We start from the raw sequence: 25,619 nt of genomic DNA, 5'->3' as shown, positions 1-25,619 counted from the left end.
TTTTAATTTAATGAAAAAATTTATTTTCCTGTATTTCACGTGCACAAAAATTCACAAATAAATCATTTTGAACCTATTTTAAAAACAGGCAAATTTTAGGGTGATACACATATGGATACAAGTGAGTATGGGGTGAATTATATTAGACAAAGGAGTAACGCGTAAGGTGAGAGGTTGCGGGTTTGATCCCCGGTGGCCTTGAAGTGTGTGTTTTTCACGTGAAAAATTGCATGACTTGCAACTTGCACGCCGTGGCTGCCCTGGGATCTCCTCGGATAGTTTCTTTTTTACTATTTTTTGATCCGAATCCAGAATTTTTGAGCAAGAATCTGTAGAGGCAGCTCATTTTTTAGTCACCCCTACAAATATCTAGCCATCGCTACAAAATGATTTCTAGCCAGGGGCAGCTAGAAATCCTTGATTTCTAGATGGGGATGGTTAGGGGCGGCTGGCCCATCGGTCCTTATAAACCTTCCGGAGCCGCCTCTACAAACTCTCCCTCACGTCGTGCAAGTTGGGCAGCTGGTAGCATCTAATGATGGCCCCGTGACAACGCACCAGTACCATCCTAGTAAATAGAAGAAAGTGCCAGCTAACGCCGTCTTTGTCATGGAACCCACAATTATGGACGACGATCCATCCTTGTCATGCTCATGGCGCAAGTTGCCGTCCTGTTGCTGGGGGATCGATCATCAGTGGGCCAGTTTGGTACTGTAGCTAGCTTCTGCTATAAGCTGCAGCCACTGTAGGCGGCTTGTAGCATAAGCAAACATGGCCAATATTTGCTGATGTGGCCTGCGTAGAAGCACCCATCGTGGATGGGGGAAAAATGGCACCCATCCACAGATATAAAAAATCAGTCTGCAGACCACAAACCTGTCAAGAAGGGATAGCTCTTAGCTGTAGCTGCCCTTTAGCTCGACCAAACCGTGTGTCCAGTGCAAGCCGGTGACTTCTTCCTCGCCGGCGATAGATACCCCTCCGACCGCTGGGCATCGATCCAAGCATGTTGATTTCTGTAACCAGGTGTCCGGCCCCTTCTTTCTCTGGTTTGTTGGTCAGCTGGGCCTTTGTTTTCTTCTGATCTTTGTATCATTGTAAGTATGCGGCAAGGTTTTGATTTTTGTAAACTCTGAATGGCAGGATATAATTGATCGTCATCATGCAGTTGGATTTTCACTGACAGTTCCGATAACTGCTGAACAGAAGACCATAAGATACGTTCCCTGGTTCCCGTAATCGAGAAAAAAAGACATTATTTTAGTTTCAGGTACTCCACATGCAAATTTGTTTTACACACAAATACAATATTATTTTCTGAAATTTTAATTTTAGAAGAATTTTGAAGTTTCTATCATGGTTATTAGTACTTTGGTCGGAAATGGTGTTCATCTTCAGCTCCTTGCATGTAATAGGACAGAGAAAGCTGAAGCCGCTGGAATTCCGCACTTGTGAAATTTTCAGCCCCCTTGCTTATCACCATGAAGGGTGCTGCAACTGGACGGTTTCTGCTGGTGCTCATGGCTTGCACCTTGCCTGCTGTCACCTACAGCAACACTCCTCCTGGCCCTGGGAACCAAACAGATCGACTATCACTGCTTGAATTCAAGAAGGCGATCAATTTGGATCCACAGCAAGCACTGGCATCTTGGAATGGCAGCAATCACTTCTGCAGTTGGGAAGGTGTCAGTTGCAGGACGACGAGCAATCGTGTCACTAATCTTGACCTTGGAAACCGAGGTTTAGTCGGCCAAATATCTCCTTCGCTAGGAAACCTGACATTCCTGAAACACCTGTCCCTAGCAACAAACAGATTCAGTGGACAAATCCCAGCATCCCTTGGCCAGTTGCATCGCCTCCAAACCCTCTACTTGAGTAACAACACGTTACATGGAGTTATACCAACTTTTCAAAACTGCTCCAACCTGGAGAAATTATGGCTCGATGGGAACAATCTCCTTGGAGGGTTTCCTGGTTTGCCTCTTGGGCTTGAACAGCTCGAGCTTGGATCTAACAATCTTTCTGGAACCATACCTCATTCTCTTGCCAATATCACAACACTTAAGTCGTTAGGCTTCAATTTCAATAATATTCAGGGAAACATACCAGATGAGTTTGCCAAGTTGCCGGAGCTACAGAGTCTACGCGCTACTGCCAACCATTTGGTAGGTAGTTTTCCACAGGCCATCCTGAATCTTTCAACCCTCGTTTCCTTCGGTATTTCAGGGAATCATTTAAGCGGCGAGGTGCCACCTGGCCTCGGTAGCTCTGTTCCCAACCTCCAAATACTTGCAATAGGCATCAACTTTTTCCATGGCCACATCCCTTCCTCGTTGGCCAATGCATCGGATCTGCGCCTTATTGGTATGTCAAACAACAGTTTCACTGGGGTGGTCCCTAGTTCCATTGGTAAACTTGGCAATCTCTACCTTCTGAATCTTGAGTTAAATAAACTTAAAGCTCGTAACAGTCAAGACTGGGAGTTTGTTTACAGCTTAGGCAACTGTACTAATCTACAAACATTGTCATTATATTCCAATCAGCTAGAAGGCCACGTACCAACTTCATTAGGTAACCTTTCTGTTAAACTGCGGACATTAATACTGGGGTATAATCAATTATCTGGTGATTTTCCTTCTGGAATCGCAAACCTTCGCAACCTGATGTGGTTAGCACTACATGGGAATCAATTTACAGGAAAGGTTCCAGAATGGCTTGGAACTCTAAACAGTTTACAACGGCTGCTTTTAGATAACAACAGTTTCACAGGGTTTATTCCATCATCCCTTTCAAACTTGACTCAGTTATCAGATCTCGGACTTCAAGCCAACAAATTCGAAGGGCATGTACCTACAAGCATAGGAGTTCTTCAAAATCTTCAAGTATGTAACCTTTCAAATAACCTTCTTCATGGTGGTATTCCCAAAGAGATGTTTGGAATTCCAGCAATCCTTCGTATTGATTTATCTGCAAACAACCTGCATGGGCAACTTCCTGATGAAATAGGCAATGCCAAGGCACTCGTATATTTGAATCTTTCGTCAAATATGCTGTTTGGAGAGCTTCCGACCACTATAGGTAATTGTGAAAACTTGGAATACATTGGGTTGCGACAGAATAGTTTCGGAGGAAGCATACCCGTTTCACTAGGGAACATAAGGGGTCTAGAAGTTCTGGACTTGTCTCACAATATTTTGACTGGGTCAATACCTATGTCCCTCACAAACCTCCAATACCTTGAGCATCTAGATTTGTCATTCAACAACATCAGTGGTGAGGTCCCATAGAAAGGGATATTCAGTAATGTGACTGCTGTGAGGATTGATGGAAATCCAGGGCTTTGTGGTGGGCCATTGGAGCTACACCTACTCGCATGCCAAGTCATGCCTGCTAATTCAAGTAAAAAGAGGCATTCCATTGTAAAGAAAGTGGTGATCCCTTTATCCAGCATTTTGGCACTTGTAGTCATAACGGTAATGGTGGTCTGGAGAGGAAATCGAAAGAGAAATATGTTATCTTTGCCGTCATTCAGTAGCAAGTTTCCCAAAGTTTCTTACCACGATCTCGCCCAAGCAACATGTGGGTTCTCAACATCCAATTTGATTGGCAAAGGAAGATATTCTTCCGTGTATAAAGGAGAACTCTTCCAAGACAGAACCATGGTTGCTGTCAAAGTTTTTCTCCTAGAGACATGGGGGGCACAAAAGAGCTTCATTGCAGAATGTAACGCTCTACGAAATGTGCGGCATCGAAATCTAGTTCCTATACTCACTGTGTGCTCTAGTATTGATTCCAATGGAAATGATTTCAAAGCCTTAGTCTATGAGTTCATGACACAAGGTGACTTGCATGGGGAGGACTTTGACCCCGCCACCCAGCCCCTTGATACCGACCTCGTGATGAGGCTCGGAGGAGGGAAGCAGCACGGCCGGTACTGGATGGCCTCCAACATGGTCGACTCAACCTCAGTGCCCAACCTCGTCCAGATCCGAGCACAGAGCACGAGCTCCTCCATCCCCATTCGACCTCGGCAGGCGAGCACACTGCAGCAGATGGCGGCACTCCAGGTTAGTTCTATTTCATTCGCCGTTCATTACTTTTACACATGTACCTTGCATTTGCATTGTTTAAACGTTGGTGATTGAATATTGCAGGCCACTGTGGAGAGGATGGAGGCCGAGAGGGAGGCCGAGAGGGTCGAGAGGGAGAGGGAGAGGGCCCAGAGGGAGGCCAAGAGGGCCGAGTGGGAGGTCCTGAGGGCCCAGAGGGCGGCCGAGGCGCAGAGGATGCAGGACATGTTCTCATTCATGTCGAGCCTCGGCACCACTCTCCCGGGTGTGGTGGTGCCCCAGTCGCTGCTCGCTCCAGTTGTGCCTCCTACTCCTCTGGCTCTAGGCACTCCGGTGAGTATATATATATGGTTGATCAAGTCCTTTAGCTTATGTAGATACTAATGAATTCAATTCTCCTTTGTGCAATAGTCGTCGGGTTCGAACCCGACTCCTTCGCCTCAGCACACACACCCCGGCTGGACAGGTCCACCATCGCACGGAGGTGCCCCTTTAGGCTCCCATTGGGATCAGTGGCAGTAGGTGGTGCCCCTTCATGCTTCATTGACTTTTCTTGATCTAGGACTTGTGTTGGATGAAGACTTCTTAGATGTTGTCATGGATTTGCACATTAGATGTGCGTGTGATGGATTATGCAGGAGGATGTGCTTGTGATGGATGTTGGATGTGCTTGTGATGGATGTTGGATTATGTATGCGTTTTGTGTGATGCTAAATGCCTGTGTGATGTCTCATGTATTATATATGAGTTTTGCGTGTTTGCTTTCGAAGGAAAGCAACAAACAAAAAAAATTGCAAATTTCCCAGCTTTGCCGAGTGCCAACACTCGGCAAAGAAGTCTTTGCCGAGTGCCAGGGGTGTGGCACTCGGCAAAGCTGGGAAAAAATACTGCAAAAACAGCCACTTCCCCAGTTTTGCCGAGTGCCACAGCCTGGCACTCGGCAAAGAGGTCAATTTTGCCGAGTGCCAGATGGTACCACTCGGCAAAGACTATTTTTAAAAAGATTTTTTTTAAAAAAAAATTGTTTCTTTGCCGAGTGCTCAGCCCTGGCTCTCGGCAAACATTCAAATTTTGTCGAGTGCCAGTCCCTAGGCACTCGGCAAAGCCGGCGTCAAATGTTGACGGCAGTTATTTTTTTGCCGAGTGCGGGCTTGGCACTCGGCAAAGACTTTGCCGAGTGTCGATTTTTGGCACTCGGCAAAGAAATTTTTGCCGACAAAATCTTTGCCGAGAGACCTTTGCCGAGTGCGGCACTCGACAAAGCCTTTGCCGAGTGCTTGGCTGGCTTTGCCGAGTGCCCCCAGCACTCGGCAAAGAGGGCGTCTGCGGTTGTGGAGCTACTGTACTCGACTCAATGTGATGGGAACACATCAACTCGAAGCCACATCACAATGGCTCAAAGGTTAAGTATTGCAGTGGATGTCGCAGATGCATTGGAGTACCTCCACCATGGCAACCAAGGAACTATCGTCCATTGTGATCTGAAGCCTAGCAACATTCTTTTGGATGACAATATGACAGCACATGTTGGAGACTTTGGTCTTGCAAGGTTCAAGTTTGACTCTGCAGCATCATCGTCCACTTATTCAATCTCGACTTCAGTCGCTATTATGGGAACAATAGGGTATATTCCTCCAGGTAATCTAAGTTTCATGCAGCGTAATGTTTTCATGTACGTTTATCATTGGAGTAAACAATTCTTTTGTGCAATCTGCAGAGTGTGCTGCAGGTGGAGCAGTTTCGAGCGCTGGGGATGTCTACAGCTTCGGGATTGTTCTACTTGAAATATTTTTGCGAAGGAGGCCAACTGATGATATGTTCAATGGTGAGATGAACATTACAAAATTTGTTGAGATGAACTTTCCTGATAGGATACCACAGATAATAGATCCTGAACTACTAGAAGAGAAACAACATTTATCTCCAGAAACTTCATTGGCCATGAAGGAGAAAAGCTTGGAGTGTTTGCTTTCAGTCCTAAACATTGGGCTTCTCTGCACTAAGCCGTCCCCGAATGAGCGCATCTGCATGCAGGAAGTCACTGCAAGGTTGCACGGAATCAAGAAAGCATATATATCATAGTCAAAACTGAGGTAACACAAGAGAGAGTATTCAATTTCACCGAGCATGCATGGTCTTGAATTTTCTCATGTTTGATTTTTGAAAAGAAGGGATTTCTTTTTCAGAGACCGGTTTAAGGTAGTGTTAGTGTCGACTAAAGTAGTGGTGTTGAAGCGTGGACAATTTGTTGGTAAAATCTATGAGTGCAGAGGCTTGTTTAGCTTTTCTTCAGCAAATTTTTGTAATAAGTGAGTGAACCATATTTGTGGCACGGTTAATGACAATGCAAGTGTTTGGCATTTTCGTTTGTGTCATGTTAACTTTGGTTTGATGTCATGATTGTCCATCATGAGTTTAATTCTAGATTTCACTATTGCAAAAGGTTCTAAGTGCCATAGTTGGGTGCAATCAAAGCAACCTGGAAAGCCTCACAAGGTAGAGGTGAGAGAAATTTGGCACCTCTAGAGCTAATACATTTTTGATATATGCGAGATGAATAGGGGAAAAAGGTGGAAAGAGATATTTCATGACTTTAATTGATGACGCAACTAGATTTGCAATGTTTACTTGGTCAAATCTAAGGATGAAACACTATACTACTTTAAATTCTATAAGTCTGAAGTTGAGACTAACTAGAGAGGAAGATTAGGCGTCTAAAGATGGATCATGGTGGTGAGTATTTTCCCAGATTGTTTGATGGATTTTAAGGAACACAATATTATTCATGAAAGGAAGCCTCCCTATTCGTCTGAATCAACCAAGATTGCTCAGAGGAAAAGTCGCACGCTAAATGACTTGGTGAACACCATATTAGACACTGCTGGTTTCTAAGGCATGGTGGGGAGGCTTTATTGACTACGAGTCATGTCATGAATAGAATTCCAAATAGAAATAAAGATACAACCCCATATGAGGATTGGGTTGGAAGGAAACTGTCACTTTCATACTTGCGTATATGGGGATGTTTGGCGAAAGTCAACAAACCAATTTCTAAGAAGCGCAAGCTTGGACCCAAGGCTATGGACGGCGTTTCTAGGATATGCTCAATAGAGCATTGCCTATAGGTTTTTAGTGGTAAATTCTGAAGTTCCTGATATGCATGTTGATACAATTATGGAATCTCATGATGCTATATTTTTAGATTATATTTCCTACGTAAGACGATATGGATAGAAATTCTAGATTTTCTTCTAAGATAGCTCGGCATTTTACTACAGCTATCAAGTCTCTTGTTGAGTCATTTGAGCACCCACATGAGGAAGTCCTTGAGAAGAATGACAATGGAGCTCCTATGAGGAGCAAGAGATAAGGACTGCAAAGTTTTTTGGTGATGATTTCATTGTGTACCTTGTGGGCAATACTCCCTTGTCTATTGCAAAGGCATATGCATGATCCAAATGCTGATGATTGGAAAGAAGTTGTCCGTAATGAGATGGACTCGACAGCCCTATCTAATGTGACCTGGGAATTAACTGAGTTACCCTATAGTTGTAAACCTGTGGGCTGTAAGCGGGTGTTCAAAAGGAAGCTTAGGCCTAATGGTACTATTGACAAGTACAAGGCTCGGCTTATAGCTAAGAGTTATACCCAGAAGCAAGGCAACGATTTCTTTAATACTTATTCACATGTTGCTAGAATGACCACTATTCAAGTGCTACTTCCCTGGCTGCCTCATATGGTCTTCTCGTTCATCAAATGGATGTGAATACAACCTACCTGAGTTGGATGAGGAAATATATATGTATCAACTTGATGGGCTTGTAGTACAAGAAGAAGAGCGCAAGGTGTGTAGGTTACTAAAATCTTTGTATGGCTTGAAACAAGCAGCCAAGCAATGGCTTAAGAAGTATGACAGAACTTTAACCTTTGCAAGCTTTGCCATTAATAAGGCTAATAAATGTGTGTATTATCGCCATGGTGGAGTCATACTGTTACACTATGTTTGTATGTTGATGATATTCTTATTTTTGTCACAAACATTGATGCAATCAATAAGGTAAAGTCTTTTCCATCAAAGAGTTTTGACCTAAAAGATCTAGGAGAACCTGATGTGATTCTAAACATCAAGCTTATTGAGGATGAGAGTAAGATTACTTTGTTGTAATCTCAATATGTTGAGAAGATCTTAAGCCAGTTCGGGTATATGGATAGCAAACCTTCTCCAACACATTATGATCCCAATGTAACATTGAAAAGAACAAGAGGATAGTGTACCGAAATGGGTATGCTACACTAGCAGATCTACCACGTTCAACCAAGATAACGACATGCGAGTAGAGCATCATCGATCATTACCACTAGACGCACAACATAGCTAGAGTTGCAGCAGCCCAACGTCATGCACGTCATTGTAGTGGAAGTAGTCGTACATCCTCACGTACTAGTAGCAATAACACGTCCGCTCACCTCGTTTTCATCGCCAATCGATGCTGCAGCAACAACAACAGTGTCTCCATAGTATCCACGCGTGCGGAGATGGAACACTGGGCACCAGTGTGCTAGCACTTGGGGTGCAGCTAAGAGGATGAAAAAGGGACTTAAGCTTAGACTTAGAAGGACCAAGAGTTATGTTCCCCATGGGGTGTTGGTACATTTATATAGGGAGGATAACTCCCTGTCTCAGCATCAACTAGTGATATGGTACTAATTAATGTTGCATGTTCTACCTCTACTCATGAGCTTTAAAGTCATCCCTTGTTAAAAGGCCATTAGTAGTATACTAATGCCCCTAATGGATTATGTTTTAGCCCATTATGGGTCCAATCCATATAACATGTATGATTGCCTCTTTGGGACATCACCAATAGATAGCTTGAGATCAATGGAGGCACTCTCAGATTACTGATTCACTCATGTACTTATCTAACACAATAAGACCAGGTATCTCTTTTGCTATGAGTAGAATGAATAGGTTCATGTCCAACCCGAGTGATGATCATTGGCATGCACTTCAAAGAGTCTTGCATTATCTTAAAGGTACAATGAGATATGGAGTTCACTATTCTGGGCACCCAACTATATGCTTGAGGGATACAATGCCTAACTAGATATTTGACGTTGATGAACTCTACGCCACTAGATGGTATGTATTTACTCTTAGAGGTAGTGTGGAGCCATGGAGGCCTAGCAAACATGTCATTTTGATGAGGTCAACCATGGAAGCCGAACTTACTGCTTTTGACATAGCTTCTGCAGCGACAGAATGTCTATGTGAGCTCTTGTTGGACTTGCCGATGGTTGAAAAACCAATAATGACTATCTTTAATTGTGAATTGTGATAACCAAATGGTAATTACTATGGTGAACATTGCCAAGGATAATGCGAAGTCAACAAGACATGTTAAAGACATTTGAAGTCTGTCAGGAAATCCAGAAACTCTGAAGTAATAGTTGTGGCTTATGTTCAAATAGACAGAAATCTGGCAAATCCCTTTATAGATGGGTATGAGACCATGTGAGTTTATAGTAATAGTAACCCAATATTTTTCATTAGAGATCTCATGACTAAGGACCTTGGGAAGAACAAGCTATTGGTAAACTGAGGAGAGTAATCTATAACCCTCTCTAAGTGAAGGTGCAATCCTGTCATATATAGCTATAAGGTAGGTTGGCGAATGTCTTAATATGTTCTATTGGCTTTGATAAGTGAAGATGTTGTCTTGTAGAGCATTCTAGAAATAACATACCTATATAAGCCCGACTGTAAAACATCACAGTCTATGAGACTTGGGTGATCTCTATAAGCACATGAAGAGACTAGGGAGTAAGATGTATATGCTCCACCCATGGGGAAGGCTAATGGCGACCAGGTACTAGTTTGAATTTCAGTGAAACTCGTCTAAGTAGAACATGCAATTCAAGACATAGTCCATTATTAAAGTTATGGATGGGTGTAGCTTGAAGCTCCAGGTGGAAGTTCAACTTAACCGTCTCTGCTGAAATATTAATATATCAAATAGTAGTGGGAACATGCAAATCTCTAATTAGGCACTAGACATATAGTGGTGGATTGTTGGAATATATATGGGCTTGACCCAAATAGAATTATGAAATTTCTATGAAGAAATCTCAAAGGCCCATTCATTTGTGCAAAGGGGGGAAGTGGGAACTCTTTAGCCCCACCTTACTTGTGGAATTGGAGGTAGTCATGCTTAAATATGGAAGTCCTCTCCACTCCCTCAAGTCTACTATGAGGAGAAAGGAAGCCCAAACGCGCTCACTCGCTCGCCTCCCCTTGTCGTCCTGACAAAGGGCATGCGACACCTGCGTGAATGGTCCGCCGAAATCCTACCCATGTCCTTGCAGGGGTGCAACCTCTTTTTGTAGATTTAGTTTTTGGCTACTTGTCCTTTAAGTTTTTATAGATAGGAGGCCAAAATGGTTTAGATCATGATCGTGACACGAGATTGTGCTAGACAACCTATATAAACAGTGTCACACCCAATTTTAAGGATAAAATTGAATGCACTAAACTCATGTGTGCCCAAGGATCAATCACACACATAAGCTGACAAATTATAAAAAGTATCATCACGGTGTATCTTACATCACGATTAATAACATAACATAGTCTTACACAACACAACGGAAAATAAAAAGATAGCTCTCTCGTGGAAGCTCCAACACAGCGACGGTCAACTGGTTGACCACAAGCCTAATAGTCCTCAGAAAACTCCTCATACTCGTTGACATCTGTTACCCATCCAGGATTTTTATCCAAATATAGAAAGTAAACAAGCGTAAGTACTTCCCGTACTTAACAAGATAACATGGGGTTATGAAATCTCAAAAAAGATGACTCTGGTTTACTGCGGTTAGCACTTTTAGTAAGTCAGGATTTTATCATAAACTATTATCAAGTTATGCTTAAGCCCCAATTAAACCCACGAGATCAGTTATCAGAATCAATTGTATCATATTATCATCATAGAACATCATAAATGAGCAACAATAAATAACCAGTTATTCTATGAGTTTTCCGGGCCGCTCGTGATCGTGAGCACGGCTGTTATAACAGTTTGTAACCCTCTGCAGAGGTTGTGCACATTCACCGCTAGCCGTGATTCCCATATGCCCGAGTTAATTACTGAGCTAAAGTCAGAGCCATGTGACCCTCACGGTTGCATTGTCAGCCCCAGCTTTTGCCGATAGATAAGTCCTTATGGAGGGCCTAGAGCATCATGATCGAAAGTCATTTGCTCCTTCACCCTATAATTCAATTGTTTAAAAGTCAATTTTAACTTTTTGTTCCATAGAACCATTATTTCATTATGTAGATCATGTTTAGTTACATTGAGCGCTAGCAAACTACCCATATGCATATAACCCATAGGAGAACAAGGAACAAGATAATCAAACACTAGGATGTCCTTACAGGTATCAAAATTAGACACATGCAAATGAGGAATTAATAAATGGTGAATAGGCATCAAGGTAGATCCCATGCTATACTTGCCTTGGTTAACAAACTCCTGTTGGTCCTGCTGGTCGTCAAAGAACTCTTGGTCTCCAACGTTCTCTTCACCGTCTGAACATGACCAACACGACAACACACAACATTTCAGGAACATTCACGCAAAGCAAACAATTCTATTGTTGGAACAGTACACCAACAGTATAGAAAACAAGATAAAATGTTTATAAAAAGAATCTACGTCTCGCTACGATCACGTCAACGCGAAGTTCACGAAAAACGGAGCTAAAACGCGAAAGTTATGATTTAAACGGGGTTTCCTATAGCAATTTATTTAATTAAACCTAACCATGAAATTTAAAAGTTGCAAACATGGTTAACAGTGGTACTAACACGTAGATTATGCAATTACTAAACTAACGCAATTTGAACGGGTCGATTCGGAGCTAAAACGAAGTTTTTATGAGCAAAACAAATCCAGTGGCATTTCTGTAAACAGAAGGAACTATTTCTAAATTTAAATAAAATCAATTTCAGAATAATTAAAACGGCCGAGGACTGCGGGTTCAATTTGTCAAAACCCGGGGGTCTCTTTAGAAAAAGGACCCGCGATGGGGTATCGGCCATCCTGGGCCTTTGATCACGTGATGGACGGCTAGGATTAAATCAGGGAGGGGAGAGGGGAGGTGACTCACCGGAGACGAAACCGACGCGATGGCGCTGCCATGGTTGGCGGCGAGGAGCTCGCCGGCATGAATGGATCAGGCCCTAAGGGCCATGGTTCTCCAATCTGAGACCACGGGGAAGATGGCGAGTTCACCCCGGGACAAAACACGACCGGGGGATGGCTCGCGCGGCGCTCGGCATGACCGGGAGCGAGGAGGAGCTCGTCGGCGCACTTGTCTAAGGCCCTAGAGGCCAAGGTTCGACAAATTGAAGGCACCAAGAGAGAGAGGGGAACAAGGCGAAGCTCACCATGACTTCAATCGGGGCGGGGATGAACCCGAGATGATGAATGACGAACAATGGCAGCTCGAGAGCTCGCGGTCTTCCCTACTGTTGTGGTTTGGTGCTACGGTCTCCAAAGAAGAAGAAACTGTAGTGGGGGGCATGATGGGGTCTGGCCCTCTTTTGTAGAGGCCAGGCGCGGGGGAGGGGGGGGGGAGGACGCTCCCACTACCGAAGTGGGCGCGGCGGCGGTTGCTTCTTGACGCGGGACGCGCAGGAGGTGGGGGAAGGCGCCGACGCGTGAGCCCAGGCGGTTAGCGGTAGAGGCGCAGGGAGGGGTTGAGGAAGGCAGCGCGGCTGGCAATTACCCGAGTGGGCCGGCCCAGGAAGGAAAGGCAGGAGGAGAGGAAAGGAGGGAGGGCGAGTGGGCCGGCGATGCAGGCTGTCGCGGTGAGCAAGGGAGAAGCCGAGCTGGGCTGGCGGGCTAGCGCAGAGGAAGAAAAGGCCAGCGGGCCAGCGGGGAAGGAATGGGCCAGCGTGCCAAAATTGAAGAAGGGAGGGGAAGAAAGAAGAATTTTTTTTCTTTTTATTTTCTAGAGTTTTAGCAACCCATTTTCAACTTGATTTTGAATCCAATTCAAATTTGGTCAAAACTAATCATTACAAAGATAAATGTGCAGCAGCATGTATGCATCAAGAGGTTACTAACCTTATATTTAATTTTAATTTCACAAAATTTATTAATTTCCTATATTTGAATGCACACATAATAACATAAATAAATCAAATTTAACTATTTTTAAAGAATGAAATTTTTAGGGTGTTACAATTCTACCCCCCTTAAGATGAATCTCGTCCTCGAGATTCGGACGACGTCGACTGAGAGAAAGGGATACTCTGTCTTTAGATTCTCCTTTACTTCTTCGTGTAGTCCCATCGTCTTGATAAGGATCCCACTTTCCAACGAAAATTCTTTACTTTATTGGTCAGAAGGAAATTCTTCCACCAATCTTCAAAACATGAATGATTCCGGTTAAGTTGCTTGAACTTGGAATACAATTCTTAGTCCTTGGTGTTGTTCGAATCTTCTTAGCATAACTCTCTCTTGCTAAGGGCATCGACAATGACTTTTCCTTCTCCAGGTGATAGCACTTTTCCAAGTCATATTCAATTTTCATCCCAACAAAGATATCACAAGCTCAAGACCAACTTGGTGGAGATGTCCTGTAGATTCTTATGATCCTCCTAGATGTCAATTGTACTTCCAAGAAGATAGTACTTTCATGCTCCACACTAGGTAACTTCAGATAACTTGTTAGGTAGTTCAACTCACGCTTCCTTAATTGACTTAATGAACAAGGTACTACATTTTTCTTCTTGCATAAGGACACATTCCATAACTTGATAAAGTGCATCCTAGTGGACCTAAAGCCCTTGTCCTGATTGTGGCAAAGCTAATACATAGGTTCTACTCCAACCTCTTCTTGGATTCCTTCAGCACTTAGCTGAGGTCTCTTGATCTAAATTAACTTGAAAGCTTCTCTAGTAGCTCTATCAAAATCTTAATGATCTTGGATAAACCTTCGTTGAACCTTTAACCAAACCTCATTGAGACTCTGAGTTTCTCTCACATCTTTGGGTACCACCACGCTTCCGCTGCGCAAACAAGAACGTAGGACACTTCAGCTTGCAAATTCTTCAACTTGGCTACCCCCTTAAGAAAATATAGACTAGGGGACACCAAAGTATAGCTTACATCTACTTCTTTTAGATGAGCTAACTAGTATCAAGATGTTCTGACATCCCAACGATACCCTTGTGTATGGGCAAGAAACCTGAAATTCCTCGCGAGACGAAAAACAGCAGTGCAGTAAAACAGCTGTAACTCCCATTCTGTTAATCTAATGAAGTTGTAGCTTATACCGTTGGAAAACTTAAAAAATTGTCCACAACTTCCTTATAGAATACTTTTCCAAATTCTGCAGTTAACTTAGTCGAAAACAGAACACAACCAAAACTACTCCATATTCCAAACAGCACAGATACATCACCTTCTGATTTTCGTATCTCCATAACCAAAATAGCTATCAAGGTGATTCTTGTGCTTAGAGAAAGATATTGAAGTCTACTATTGTCAAAAATTTTCTCATGATTTTTTGTTGTCCAAGAATAGAGATATAAGCCGAAGAGTGTAGACTGCTCCGAAAAAGACAGGATAGAGGAAACAGAAGAAAACCATAACCCAACTATTTATTGCACTAATCCTTATACCTTAGGCCTATAAGATAAATGAAATTGTGGGAACACCCAACAAGATCATTGCAATCATTACAAAGATTCAAAACAATCATAAGCATAATGACAATTCAACAAGCAATAAAGGTGCACAACTCAATCATTAACTCAACTTGTGATACTATCGTCCTTATTATGCTAGGTGTAACAATCCTAAGACTTATCTTCAGATTCCACGAGAAGGTGATGATGAATAATTCTGAAAGCATATCAAACCAAGGAGTGAAGATGAGAACAAAGACTTTAAAATAAACACCAAGGTAGAGATGAATAGCAAAGGTAGAGATATAGTAGAGAAGAAAATATCAAGGTTCATAGAGCAAGGGTTTTTGTAGCAACATCTAAACCTTAAAACAACCAGTTTCTACTAGGTTTGCGTCCTACAGTCAACACTGCTCTGATACCAATTTGTCACACCCAATTTTAAGGATAAAATTGAATGCACTAAACTCATGTGTGCTCAGGGATCAGTCACACACATAAGCTGACAAATTATAAAAAGTATCATCATGGTGTATCTTACATCACGATTAATAACATAATATAGTCTTACACAACACAGCGGAAAATAAAAAGATAGCTCTCTCGTGAAAGCTCCAACACAGGGACGGTCAACTGGTTGACCACAAGCCTAATAGTCCTCAGAAAACTCCTCATACTCGTTGACATCTGTTACCCATCCGGGATTTTTATCCAAATATAGAAAGTAAACAAGCGTAAGTACTTCCCGTACTTAACAAGATAACATGGGGTTATGAAATCTCAAAAAAGATGACTCTGGTTTACTGCGGTTAGCACTTTTAGTAAGTCAGGATTTTATCATAAACTATTATCAAGTTATGCTTAAGCCCCAATTAAACCCACGAGATCTGTTATCAGAATCAATTGTATCATATTATCATCATAGAACATCATAAATGAGCAACAATAAATAACCAGTTATTCTATGAGTTTTCCGGGCCGCTCGTGACCGTGAGCACGGCTGTTATAACAGTTTGTAACCCTCTGCAGAGGTTGTGCACATTCATCGCTAGTCGTGATTCCCATATGCCCGAGTTAATTACTGAGCTAAAGTCAGAGCCATGTGACCCTCACAGTTGCACTGTCAGCCCCAGCTTTTGCCGATAGATAAGTCCTTATGGAGGGCCTAGAGCATCATGATCGAAAGTCATTTGCTCCTTCACCCTATAATTCAATTGTTTAAAAGTCAATTTTAACTTTTTGTTCCATAGAACCATTATTTCATTATGTAGATCATGTTTAGTTACATTGAGCGCTAGCAAACTACCCATATGCATATAACCCATAGGAGATCAAGGAACAAGATAATCAAACACTAGGATGTCCTTACAGGTATCAAAATTAGACACATGCAAATGAGGAATTAATAAATGGTGAATAGGCATCAAGGTAGATCCCATGCTATACTTGCCTTGGTTAACAAACTCCTGTTGGTTCTGCTGGTTGTCAAAGAACTCTTGGTCTCCAACGTTCTCCTCACCGTCTGAACATGACCAACACGACAACACACAACATTTCAGGAACATTCACGCAAAGCAAACAATTCTATAGTTGGAACAATACACCAACAGTATAGAAAACAAGATAAAATGTTTATAAAAAGAATCTACGTCTCGCTACGATCACGTCAACGCGAAGTTCACAAAAAACGGAGCTAAAACGCGAAAGTTATGATTTAAACGGGGTTTCCTATAGCAATTTATTTAATTAAACCTAACCATGAAATTTAAAAGTTGCAAACATGGTTAACAGTGGTACTAACACGTAGATTATGCCATTACTAAACTAACGCAATTTGAACGGGTCGATTCGGAGCTAAAACGAAGTTTTTATGAGCAAAACAAATCTAGTGGCATTTCTGTAAATAGAAGGAACTATTTCTAAATTTAAATAAAATCAATTTCGGAATAATTAAAATGGCCGAGGACTGCGGGTTCAATTTGTCAAAACCCAGGGGTCTCTTTAGAAAAAGGACCCGCGATGGGGTATCGGCCATCCTGGGCCTTTGATCACGTGATGGACGGCTAGGATTAAATCAGGGAGGGGAGAGGGGAGGCGACTCACCGGAGACGAAACCGACGCGGCGGCGCTGCCATGGTTGGCGGCGAGGAGCTCGCCGGCGTGAATGGATCAGGCCCTAAGGGCCATGGTTCTCCAATCCGAGACCATGGGGAAGATGGCGAGTTCGCCCCGGGACAAAACACGGCCGAGGGATGGCTCGCGTGACACTCGCCATGACCGGCAGCGAGGAGGAGCTAGCCAGCGCACTTGTCTAAGGCCCTAGAGGCCACGGCTCGACAAATTGAAGGCACCGAGAGAGAGGGGAACAAGGCGAAGCTCACCATGACTTCAATCAGGGCGAGGATGAACCGGAGATGATGAATGACGAACAATGGTGGCTCGCGAGCTCGTGGTCTTCCCTGCTGCTGTGGTTTGGTGCTACGGTCTCCAAAGAAGAAGAAAACTGCAGCGGGGGGCATGATGGGGTCTAGCCCTCTTTTGTAGAGGTCGGGCGCGCGGGGGGGGGGGGGGGAGGACGCTCCCATGACCGAAGTGGGCACGGCGGCGGTTGCTGCTTGACCCGGCGTGGACGCGGGACGCGCGGGAGGTGGGGGAAGGCGCCGACGCGTGGGCCCAGGCGATCAGCGGCAGAGGCGCGGGGCGCGGTTGAGGAAGGCAACGCGGCTGGCAATTGCCGGAGTGGGCCGGCCCAGGTAGGAACGGCAGGAGGAGAGGAAAGGTGGGAGGGCGAGCGGGCCGGCGATGCAGGCCGTCGCGGTGAGCAAGGGAGAAGCTGAGCTGGGCTGGCGGGCTGGCGCGGAGGAAGAAAAGGCCAGCGGGCCAGTGGGTAAGGAATGGGCCAGCAAGCCAAAATTGAAGAAGGGAGGGGAAGAAAGAAGATTTTTTTTTTCTTTTTTTTTTCTAGAGTTTTGGCAACCCATTTTCAACTTGATTTTGAATCCAATTCAAATTTGGTCAAAACTAATCATTACAAAGATAAATGTGCAGCAGCATGTATGCATCAAGAGGTTACTAACCTTATATTTAATTTTAATTTAACAAAAATTATTAATTTCCTATATTTGAATGCACACATAATAACATAAATAAATCAAATTTAACTATTTTTAAAGAATGAAATTTTTAGGGTGTTACAAACAGCCTATCAGCCAGCGCCAGGACGCATCTAATCGAGGTAGGGTTTTTGCCTCTTCTTGCTGCTGTGCCGCCGTCGTAGCTCCATCTTGAGCATCTACATGCACCGATGATCGAGAGAGTAGGTATCTGGAACCTTTGTTCTTGTGATCTTGCAACAGGAGAGTTCAAATAAAGTTTATGGGAAGTGTTGTTCGTGCGCATGCTCCCGACCTCCATGACAGGTCATCTTCCATTCAAGTTAGACGGCGATGCGTCCTGCCGCGTTCGTCATTGTCAGCTGCTCCAAGCACATCCTCCACCACTCATCGACGACTTTATACCACTACCAGCAACGACATCTCTCTCTACAAACGAAAGGTACACACACCATAGTCCAATATGTTATTGTCGTTTGCCTGCTGTTTTGATCACGATGTTGTTCGTTATGTCACTGTTTGTGCTGTTCAATCTAACTAGTATATTAGCGCTTCACATGCTAGTACCTGAGAATGTTATGATTTATGTTCTAGTTTTAATATCAAAATTACCTATTTTCTCGACAGATTGATTGTGGTATAGTACAAGGAGCGCGCTAGCGAGCTTTAGTGGAAACGTCAACTTCATCAAGACCGTCAACATCAAGGGACTCAAGATGCCATTTTGTTGGCCGAGGGAAACAATTTTTTTTTGAATATTCAATTCAAAATTTAGATCAGATGCGTGGGTAAAATGTGCATATAGGCTGTTAAGTTTTAAAGGAACTTTGGGCGCTGTAATTACAATCATATACAAATTGAACAACACGCCAAACTTAACATAAATTTTTTGACATGTGCTTTTGTGCATGTCTTTAACTAGGAACATGCCTATATGTGGACGAAACTCCATACATCTTGCAGTCAGATTCTATACCATTGGATTATGAATCTTTTTTTTTTGTGAAAGCATTGGATTAAGAATCTAGATTACATATGGGACGGATAGCGTGGGAGCATTTGAAAAAGAACAATCAAATGTTTATGCGAAACGAGAACAAAATAGTATATATATCTATTTATGTTTTACTCTTTCTATAAAATTTAAAAGGTGTAATTTATTTTATGATGACCATCATATTTATAATATAAAATCGACCACCCTGTTCGCTTATGCTGAAATTTGGCTTATGTTGATGCTTATACTGATTTGTTGTGAGAGAAAAATACTATTCATTTGCTGAGAAATAGTTCAAGCGAAAGTAGTTCAAGCTTATACTCCTATTAAGCCTATATTGAACTAAAATGTAACTTTCATAGATTTTTTCTCCTCTGATGCAAAGAACATAAATATTCACTCCTAAAAATGGTAAAAATTATAGAAATCATTGAGATCTATAGCATTGGTTTTGGTTGTTTCTTCATCCTGAGGTTATTTAAAATTTTTAAATTTCAAAATCAGAAGTGTAAACGTAATTTTCCTTTGATAGATGATTTCAAATACAAAAAGTTATGAACAACAAAGTTGTTTAACTCTTCGAGTTCTATAATTCTGGTTTTGGCCGTGTCTCCTTCCAAAATTATCTGAAAAATTCAAATTTTACTGTAATACACCTATTTTTAGAAACGACACTAGATCCAGCCGCCTCTAGAATTGATTTTTAGAGCTGGCTCTAGATCTAGCCGCCTCCAGAAATTGATTTATGAAGAGGCAGCTGCATCTAGAGCCGCCTCTAAAGAACAGGGGCATTTGTATATAAATGTATTTCTAGAGGCGTCTTGTTTCAAGACCGATTTGTACAGGGAGGAGTAAATTGAGTCATCTTTATTTAAAAATAGATGTGTTGCTAAAAATCAAATCTGTAGTAGTGAGTAATATCGCCTGGTCCATGTTCCGGTTAAAATAAGTTTGTTCCCAATTAAAACTGCATCAACAAGTTAGTGGGGAGCTCTTTGCTTCTTAGATAGAGATAGAGAACAAAGATAAATCGAGGGTTCAAAGATCCGTTGTAATTTATTATTTGTTTTTAACATTTGGGAAAAAAGAAATTGGCAAATGACCGTGGAGAGGGAAAAAAGAGATCGGAAACCTATGAACACGCATAAAGAAATGAGAATGGCTGTCCGGATGGTTCTCTTTCCGTCGGACGCTGCATCGACCGTTAACGTCACAGACCGAAACGAGTTAGCGCACCACTCCGGGCTTCTTCGCACTGGTCCACACGACTCGCTCATTCTCCACTACAAGGCCTCACTCTCTGCGTCGCTGCATCCCTGCGTCGGCGTGCGCACCTACCTTCCTCCTTTCCTTGCTCGTTACCTCTGCCGCTGCATCCACCCACATGCCTTCCTCGCCACCGCGCTTTGCTCCCAGGTGATCCCCACCAACCTCCCTTTCCTCCCATGGAAGGCGTCCATACGTATGGATGAGTTTGCACCCCATGACTCCCAACTCAGCCTCGTCCGTCGCGGCTTCAACGCGTCGTCCCCACCCCGGCCTCTGCCCCACCGAGCTCCACGCCACCGAAGAGCACACAAGTGACCTTCACGCGCCGCCCACCTGCCCTCTACACCATGACCGCCCATGCCACCCTCACCTCGCCCTCTGTACGCTGCCGCCTAGCTTTGCGTTGCTGGCGAGCACACCGCTGACTTCCATGCGCCGACGAGCCTCCATTTACCGAAGGAGCAAGGAAATGTTTTTCACTTAGAGCGTATGTTGCAACTATATGTTTCAGGTGTTTCAGAGGTATGTTGCAAGTTTTTCATATCGGTGTTGCAAAAGTAGATCAGGATGTTGCACATGTTGCAGTGGCTATGCACGTTTGTTTCAAGTGTATGTTCCAAATGTTTCATCTGTAATAGACGTATGTTGCAAATGTTTTCATCGTTTCATATGTCTGTTACAAGTGTTTCACCTAGAGGTTGCATATGTTTCTAACTGTTTTTAAGTGTTTTTCAGGTGGTTTTTTCAAGTATTTCAGATGCATGTTTCAAGTTTTCCATCTGTCTTCTTTTGTATGTTGCAACTGTTGCATTTGAATATTTTAAAAGTAGATCAGGTGTTGCACATGGGATGCGCGTGGGAAGCAGCTGGCTGTGCGAGCGACGTCCGGGGCAGCGCGGGTGACGTCTAGGGGCAGCGCGGGCCTGCTGCTGGGACACTCACTTGCAAGCCCGACGCGCTGGGGTGCTCGCTCGCTGAGGGGGTACTGTCCGATGCTAGTGCCCCAGATCGGATGTCCGGACACTCACTACGTGAAAACGGTTTATAGCAACAGAGCAATTTTTTTGTAGGGGCAGCTGGTGATGGAGCCGCCCCTACAGTAGCGTGTTGAGGAGCCCAGAGACCAGCCGCCCCTACAAATAGAACAGCAGGGGCGGCTGGTGATACGAGCCGCCCCTACAAATAGATCTGATTTGTAGAGGCGGTTCACTCACCAGCCGCTCCTAGTGTTGGTATTTGTAAGGGCGGCTGGTGATTGAACCGCCCCTACAAATGCCCGTACACCAAACCAAAATATCATCTGCTGTCCTCTCTCTTTCTCCGTCTCGACTCTTCCTTCCCCTCCCCCTCTCTCTCTCCCTCGCTCATAGTCCCGCGCCGCACCCTTCCTCTCCTCCGAGCCCCTCCTCCGCCTCTCCCCCACGCTGCCCCTCCCTCTCCCCCACGCGGTGACCCTCCCTCTCCAGCGGCCACCACCAGATCCGACGAGGATGAGCTCGATCCGGCGAGGACCAGCCCAGATCCGACGAGGACAAGCCTAGAGGTAAGCAGAAGTTTGTTTAGCTTGTGCGCTTTGTGCGTTTTCAGGTCAGCATGGATGCAGGGTCACAAGGGAGCGGCGGCGATCTGGTGCTCCACGGGCTGCCTGTGGCTCCGCCGCTGGCCGTGCCGACGGAGTGGCCGGAGGCCCGTCGCGTCGTCGTGCCCGCCAACTCTCACAGGGTAACGCCGCGTTGTGTCGTCGTCGTTCGTCTCTGGATCTGATTGTCGCGCGCCTGTTAGGCTCTGGACTTCAGGTTGTTCTGCGCGTTCAGAGTACCTGCAGGCTTCCAGCAAAAGATTTCACCAGAAGTCCAGAACGTCTGCAACCAAACGAACAGCAACCGGCTCTGTATATCTCGCCTGAATAGTTTGTCTTGTTTGTATCGTGCAGCAATGGACGTATTTCCTCAACAAGGGGGCTCGACTTCAAGCCGCTTACAGTGTCAAGTCTGAAGATGGCGTGCCTCATCCACTCTGCATCATCATTGCACAAGGTAAGGTGCCTTCAGATATAAACTGAAGGCGTGGTTGGTCCGTAATATAACGAAAAGGAGGGAAGAAGATGTGCTAAAGCTAAAAGATTTGCATTTAGCTCGTATCACTTCATTTCTCATAACTGCAAGATATCATAGGATTATATACACTACTATTACCACTGCACGGGTCTGTGGGAGATAGTCAACATTAGTCATTAGGTGAAAATAATCTGACGGTCAGGCCTGCGCGCCGTAGTAGCTCCGAGTTTCTACTCCTTGTTCTCTGTTTATCCTGTTATTTTCCTTTACATCGTCTAATAAAATCTCAGCAAAGCTCTTTCTGTCTTTCTAAAAAAATAATCTGACGGCAGCTACAGAGGATCTATCGATATCTGAAAACGAATTGTCATCTAGATTTTGTTAGTCCTTTGTTAAATCGTATGAACAACTTAGGTAGATGAATAACGAGGAGGTACAAGTAAGTCTGTACAGATACAATCACTGACCACTCATCATCTTCCTTTTACTTCCTGAAAATTCTGGTTGTGTGATCTCTGGCGTTGGCTCCATAGGGGAAAGCTTTATGCGGTGGGCTGAGATGCCATCTCTGCAGAGCAGCACATTATTTTGGCGCTTGGTGCAGGGTAAGTAAGTACTGTAATATATATATCAATTAAAAGAACCAGTTCAGTGAAATTCTGAATGCTAATGCTGTTACACTGTCTGATCTCAGGAAATGGAACAATTGAGCAGACCGTCAATCTTTCCTCTGAGTACTACATTGCCGTGCGCAACCTAAATGCTCATATATGCGTGATTCCAGCAAACTTATGACCGATTAGATTTGTTTCCTGAGATTTTTTTTTCCAGATTGGTAAGTATAAAGTATTTTTATTTGGATTCATAGATTAATTGGCTACCTTCTATCCGAATGACTTGCTGTATCACTGAATCCACTCCACATGCATCGCTGACAAAGTGGAAGATTATCAATAGCCTGCATGGTCAGGTCTGTATCCAGTGTTGGAGTGCTCCTTTTTCTGCTATAACTTATGCACAGGTGATTGTATTTCTTGCAAAAATAGAACATGAATGCTACTTGTTTTGCAGAGCTTATCATGCTAGTCTTTTTTCCGTTTTGATTCAGCTAATGCTTCAGATTAACTATGCCATCACTATTTTTTTCTTATATATTGGAAATACTCATGGGTGCAAAGATAATTCTTTATTCTTTGTGAAACATAATATACTAGTTATAGGAACTAGAAAGCAATGGATTGGATATCACACTGAGCTGATCATGGAAGCATGTTTGTTCGCATTGGCACCTGCCATGCTGTGCCATGTTTGTTCGTATTAGCACCTGCCATACTTTCACAACTCACAGCATCCTGCTTGCCCATTTTCAACGAAATTCTGATACCTTTTTTTTGTGGTGTAGATGCCGGAAGCAAGTGTGGGATTATTGCTCAAGAATGGGAGGAAACCTGTTGACATGCATTTCCATCTGTTATTTGTTTGTTTTTTTTAAGCGAAACCATCTGTCATTTGTTCCTTCCGATACTTGGTATCTGTGCAGCTTGCGTTTAGAAGTGTTCACAAGGTGAATATTTCAGAAGTTTCTTTTTTTCGGGACATAAATTTGGGTTTCCTGATTGTGCCTTTATCTATGATAAAGGCATTGAGCATACTAGTTAGCATTTTTTAGTTGACTTGATATTTTTTTTATATTTGATTTGATATGTATTACTACAATTCGCATTTGGAAGACATGTCATGGAATATTTGTTATAATCTGGTATAAATAAATGTGTATTGTCATTGAGTTTCAGTACAATCGCAGAAGAAGATAAGTCATGATGAAAAATATATATTCTAGTCGAATTTGAATTGTAAATTTAATTTTTTTTTTTTGCGGAAAAATTATTTATAGGGGCGGTTGTTACTGTAGCCACCCATACAAATTGATTTGTAGGGGCGGCTGGAGTTCCCAGACCGCCCCTATAAATTGATTTGTAGGTACGGCTACAGTACCAACCGCCTCTATAAATCGATTTGTAGGGGCGGCTGATAACACCAGCTGTCCCTACAAATCGATTTGTAGGGGCGGTCTAGGAACCGCCTCTACAAATGCATGATTTATAGCCACCCTTTTATAGGGGCGGCTGGCAAAACCGCCCCTACAAACGGTTATCAGCCGCCCCTAAAAACGTTTTTCTACGTAGTGACTAGCAAGTCCGATAAAGAAATTGGGATGTGAACAACAGGTGGGAAAAAAGAAATCGGAAACTCTATGGGCACTGACAGAACGCATGAATGGAACAGATGACGGACGAATAAGGCTCCCTTTGGATTCTACTAGGAATTTCCTGTGATTTCCTGAAAATCCTGTAGAGTTCCAGCGAAAAAGAAACTCTTGGCTCTTTAATACTAGATAGAGGGTAGAGATGATAAAGATAGAGAATAGAAATTTAGTATTCTACCCTGACTATACAACAAGTTTTATGCTCCGATGCAACACATGGGTACATTGTAGTTTTTTATAAAGTACCAGAAAACCTATTGTATAGGGTAGCAAAAGTGGCGTCAATCCTCTGCACATTTACTGATAGTGATGTTTATGTCCCAAGCATTATTGTTCACTTGTTCAAAGCAAACAAACCCAAATTTTCATGTTCCTATTGCAGCTTTCCTACCACCCGTTTCTCCTTTCATCTCTCATATCTACACCTGTGGTGCCAATCCATGACAAGATGGTGTGGAGCGAGCAAGTAGCTAGGCCTCCCCTCGTCGATGCTTTCATTTCTTCCAAGTAGACATGAAGGCTGAGGCAATGAGTTCATCCTTGGAAGCCATGGGATCCCTTCTTGGGAAGCTGCATATGCTCTGATTGCCCCTCCGGAGATTCAGCTGCCAAAATCACACTGAAGGTAGGAATCAAGCATCTAACACAAGATCTAGAAGAAGTAAACAACTTCCTGGTGGATCTGTCAAGTGTGGAAGATCCCAGCATCATGGTCAAGCGCTCGATGAATGAGGTACGCGAGCTGTCCTACGACAAAAGGCCCTATTTTTAAGGGTGGCTTTAGATCCCAGCCGCCTCTAAAAAATAATTTGTAAAGGCTGCTGTATATAAAGCCACATTTAAAAAGTGGGCGTCGAGCAGTAAAATATAATAAAAGTCAAAATTTTCAAATGACCTCCAATGGAGAAATGACCAGAACAACATTTGTATATCTCAAAAAGTTATCAGGGGCGAATCTAGGATATCGTATCACTAGGGTCAAGGACTAAGCAACGGAGTCAAAGATGTGTTGATTTTCTATTTGAAGAGCAATTTGCTGGTGGATGAAAGAATTTTTAAAGAGTTTTTTGGCAAGTTAACGGGGTCAGCTAACCCCAATGGTTACACATAGATTCGCCGCTGAAAGTTATACAACTTTATAGTTGACA

General features: G+C 43.3%; 2 protein-coding genes and 1 pseudogene across 8 annotated transcripts; all 3 read left to right on the top strand.

Annotated features, from left to right (window-relative positions):
• The first annotated feature begins 830 nt into the window (after positions 1–830).
• On the top strand, positions 831–4,810 carry LOC136483565 (probable LRR receptor-like serine/threonine-protein kinase At3g47570; annotated as a pseudogene).
• Positions 4,811–5,380: 570 nt separating this feature from the next.
• LOC136483567 (probable LRR receptor-like serine/threonine-protein kinase At3g47570) lies at positions 5,381–8,057 on the top strand. 2 transcript variants are annotated; one of them, XM_066480681.1, is made up of 3 exons: positions 5,382–5,708; positions 5,788–6,163; positions 7,349–8,057. In XM_066480681.1, exons 1-2 carry the CDS (start codon positions 5,462–5,464, stop codon positions 6,150–6,152), a joined length of 612 nt encoding a protein of 203 aa, XP_066336778.1. In that variant the 5' UTR covers positions 5,382–5,461; the 3' UTR covers positions 6,153–6,163; positions 7,349–8,057. The 2 variants fall into 2 exon arrangements, with proteins under 2 accessions (XP_066336779.1, XP_066336778.1); XM_066480682.1 differs by lacking the exon at positions 7,349–8,057 and having other exon boundaries at positions 5,381–5,708; positions 5,788–6,434.
• Positions 8,058–21,461: 13,404 nt separating this feature from the next.
• LOC136481604 (E3 ubiquitin-protein ligase APD2-like) lies at positions 21,462–23,997 on the top strand. 6 transcript variants are annotated; one of them, XR_010764789.1, is made up of 6 exons: positions 21,462–21,870; positions 22,082–22,184; positions 22,739–22,810; positions 22,900–23,040; positions 23,146–23,175; positions 23,608–23,997. XR_010764789.1 is itself a non-coding variant. In XM_066478943.1 (4 exons), exons 1-4 carry the CDS (start codon positions 21,742–21,744, stop codon positions 22,998–23,000), a joined length of 405 nt encoding a protein of 134 aa, XP_066335040.1. In that variant the 5' UTR covers positions 21,462–21,741; the 3' UTR covers positions 23,001–23,997. The 6 variants fall into 6 exon arrangements, 1 of the variants encoding a protein (XP_066335040.1); XR_010764787.1 differs by having other exon boundaries at positions 23,146–23,226; XR_010764788.1 differs by having other exon boundaries at positions 22,900–23,175.
• The last annotated feature ends 1,622 nt before the right edge of the window (positions 23,998–25,619 follow it).

This window comes from Miscanthus floridulus, chromosome 9 (genome assembly GCF_019320115.1).
Source record: "Miscanthus floridulus cultivar M001 chromosome 9, ASM1932011v1, whole genome shotgun sequence".
NCBI classification, from domain to species: domain Eukaryota; kingdom Viridiplantae; phylum Streptophyta; class Magnoliopsida; order Poales; family Poaceae; genus Miscanthus; species Miscanthus floridulus.
Note: the sequence above shows the minus strand (reverse complement) of the source record. Positions and strands in the feature narration are given on the sequence as shown.

Bases quoted from the DNA above. Each gene is read 5' to 3' on its own strand.
- LOC136481604 (XM_066478943.1), top strand. From the start codon at position 21,742: ATGGATGCAGGGTCACAAGGGAGCGGCGGCGATCTGGTGCTCCACGGG. The intron at 22,185-22,738 runs GTAAGGTGCCTT...TTGGCTCCATAG, and splicing joins CTGCATCATCATTGCACAAG to GGGAAAGCTTTATGCGGTGG. The intron at 22,811-22,899 runs GTAAGTAAGTAC...GTCTGATCTCAG, and splicing joins ATTTTGGCGCTTGGTGCAGG to GAAATGGAACAATTGAGCAG.
- LOC136483567 (XM_066480681.1), top strand. From the start codon at position 5,462: ATGGCTCAAAGGTTAAGTATTGCAGTGGATGTCGCAGATGCATTGGAG. The intron at 5,709-5,787 runs GTAATCTAAGTT...TGCAATCTGCAG, and splicing joins AATAGGGTATATTCCTCCAG to AGTGTGCTGCAGGTGGAGCA.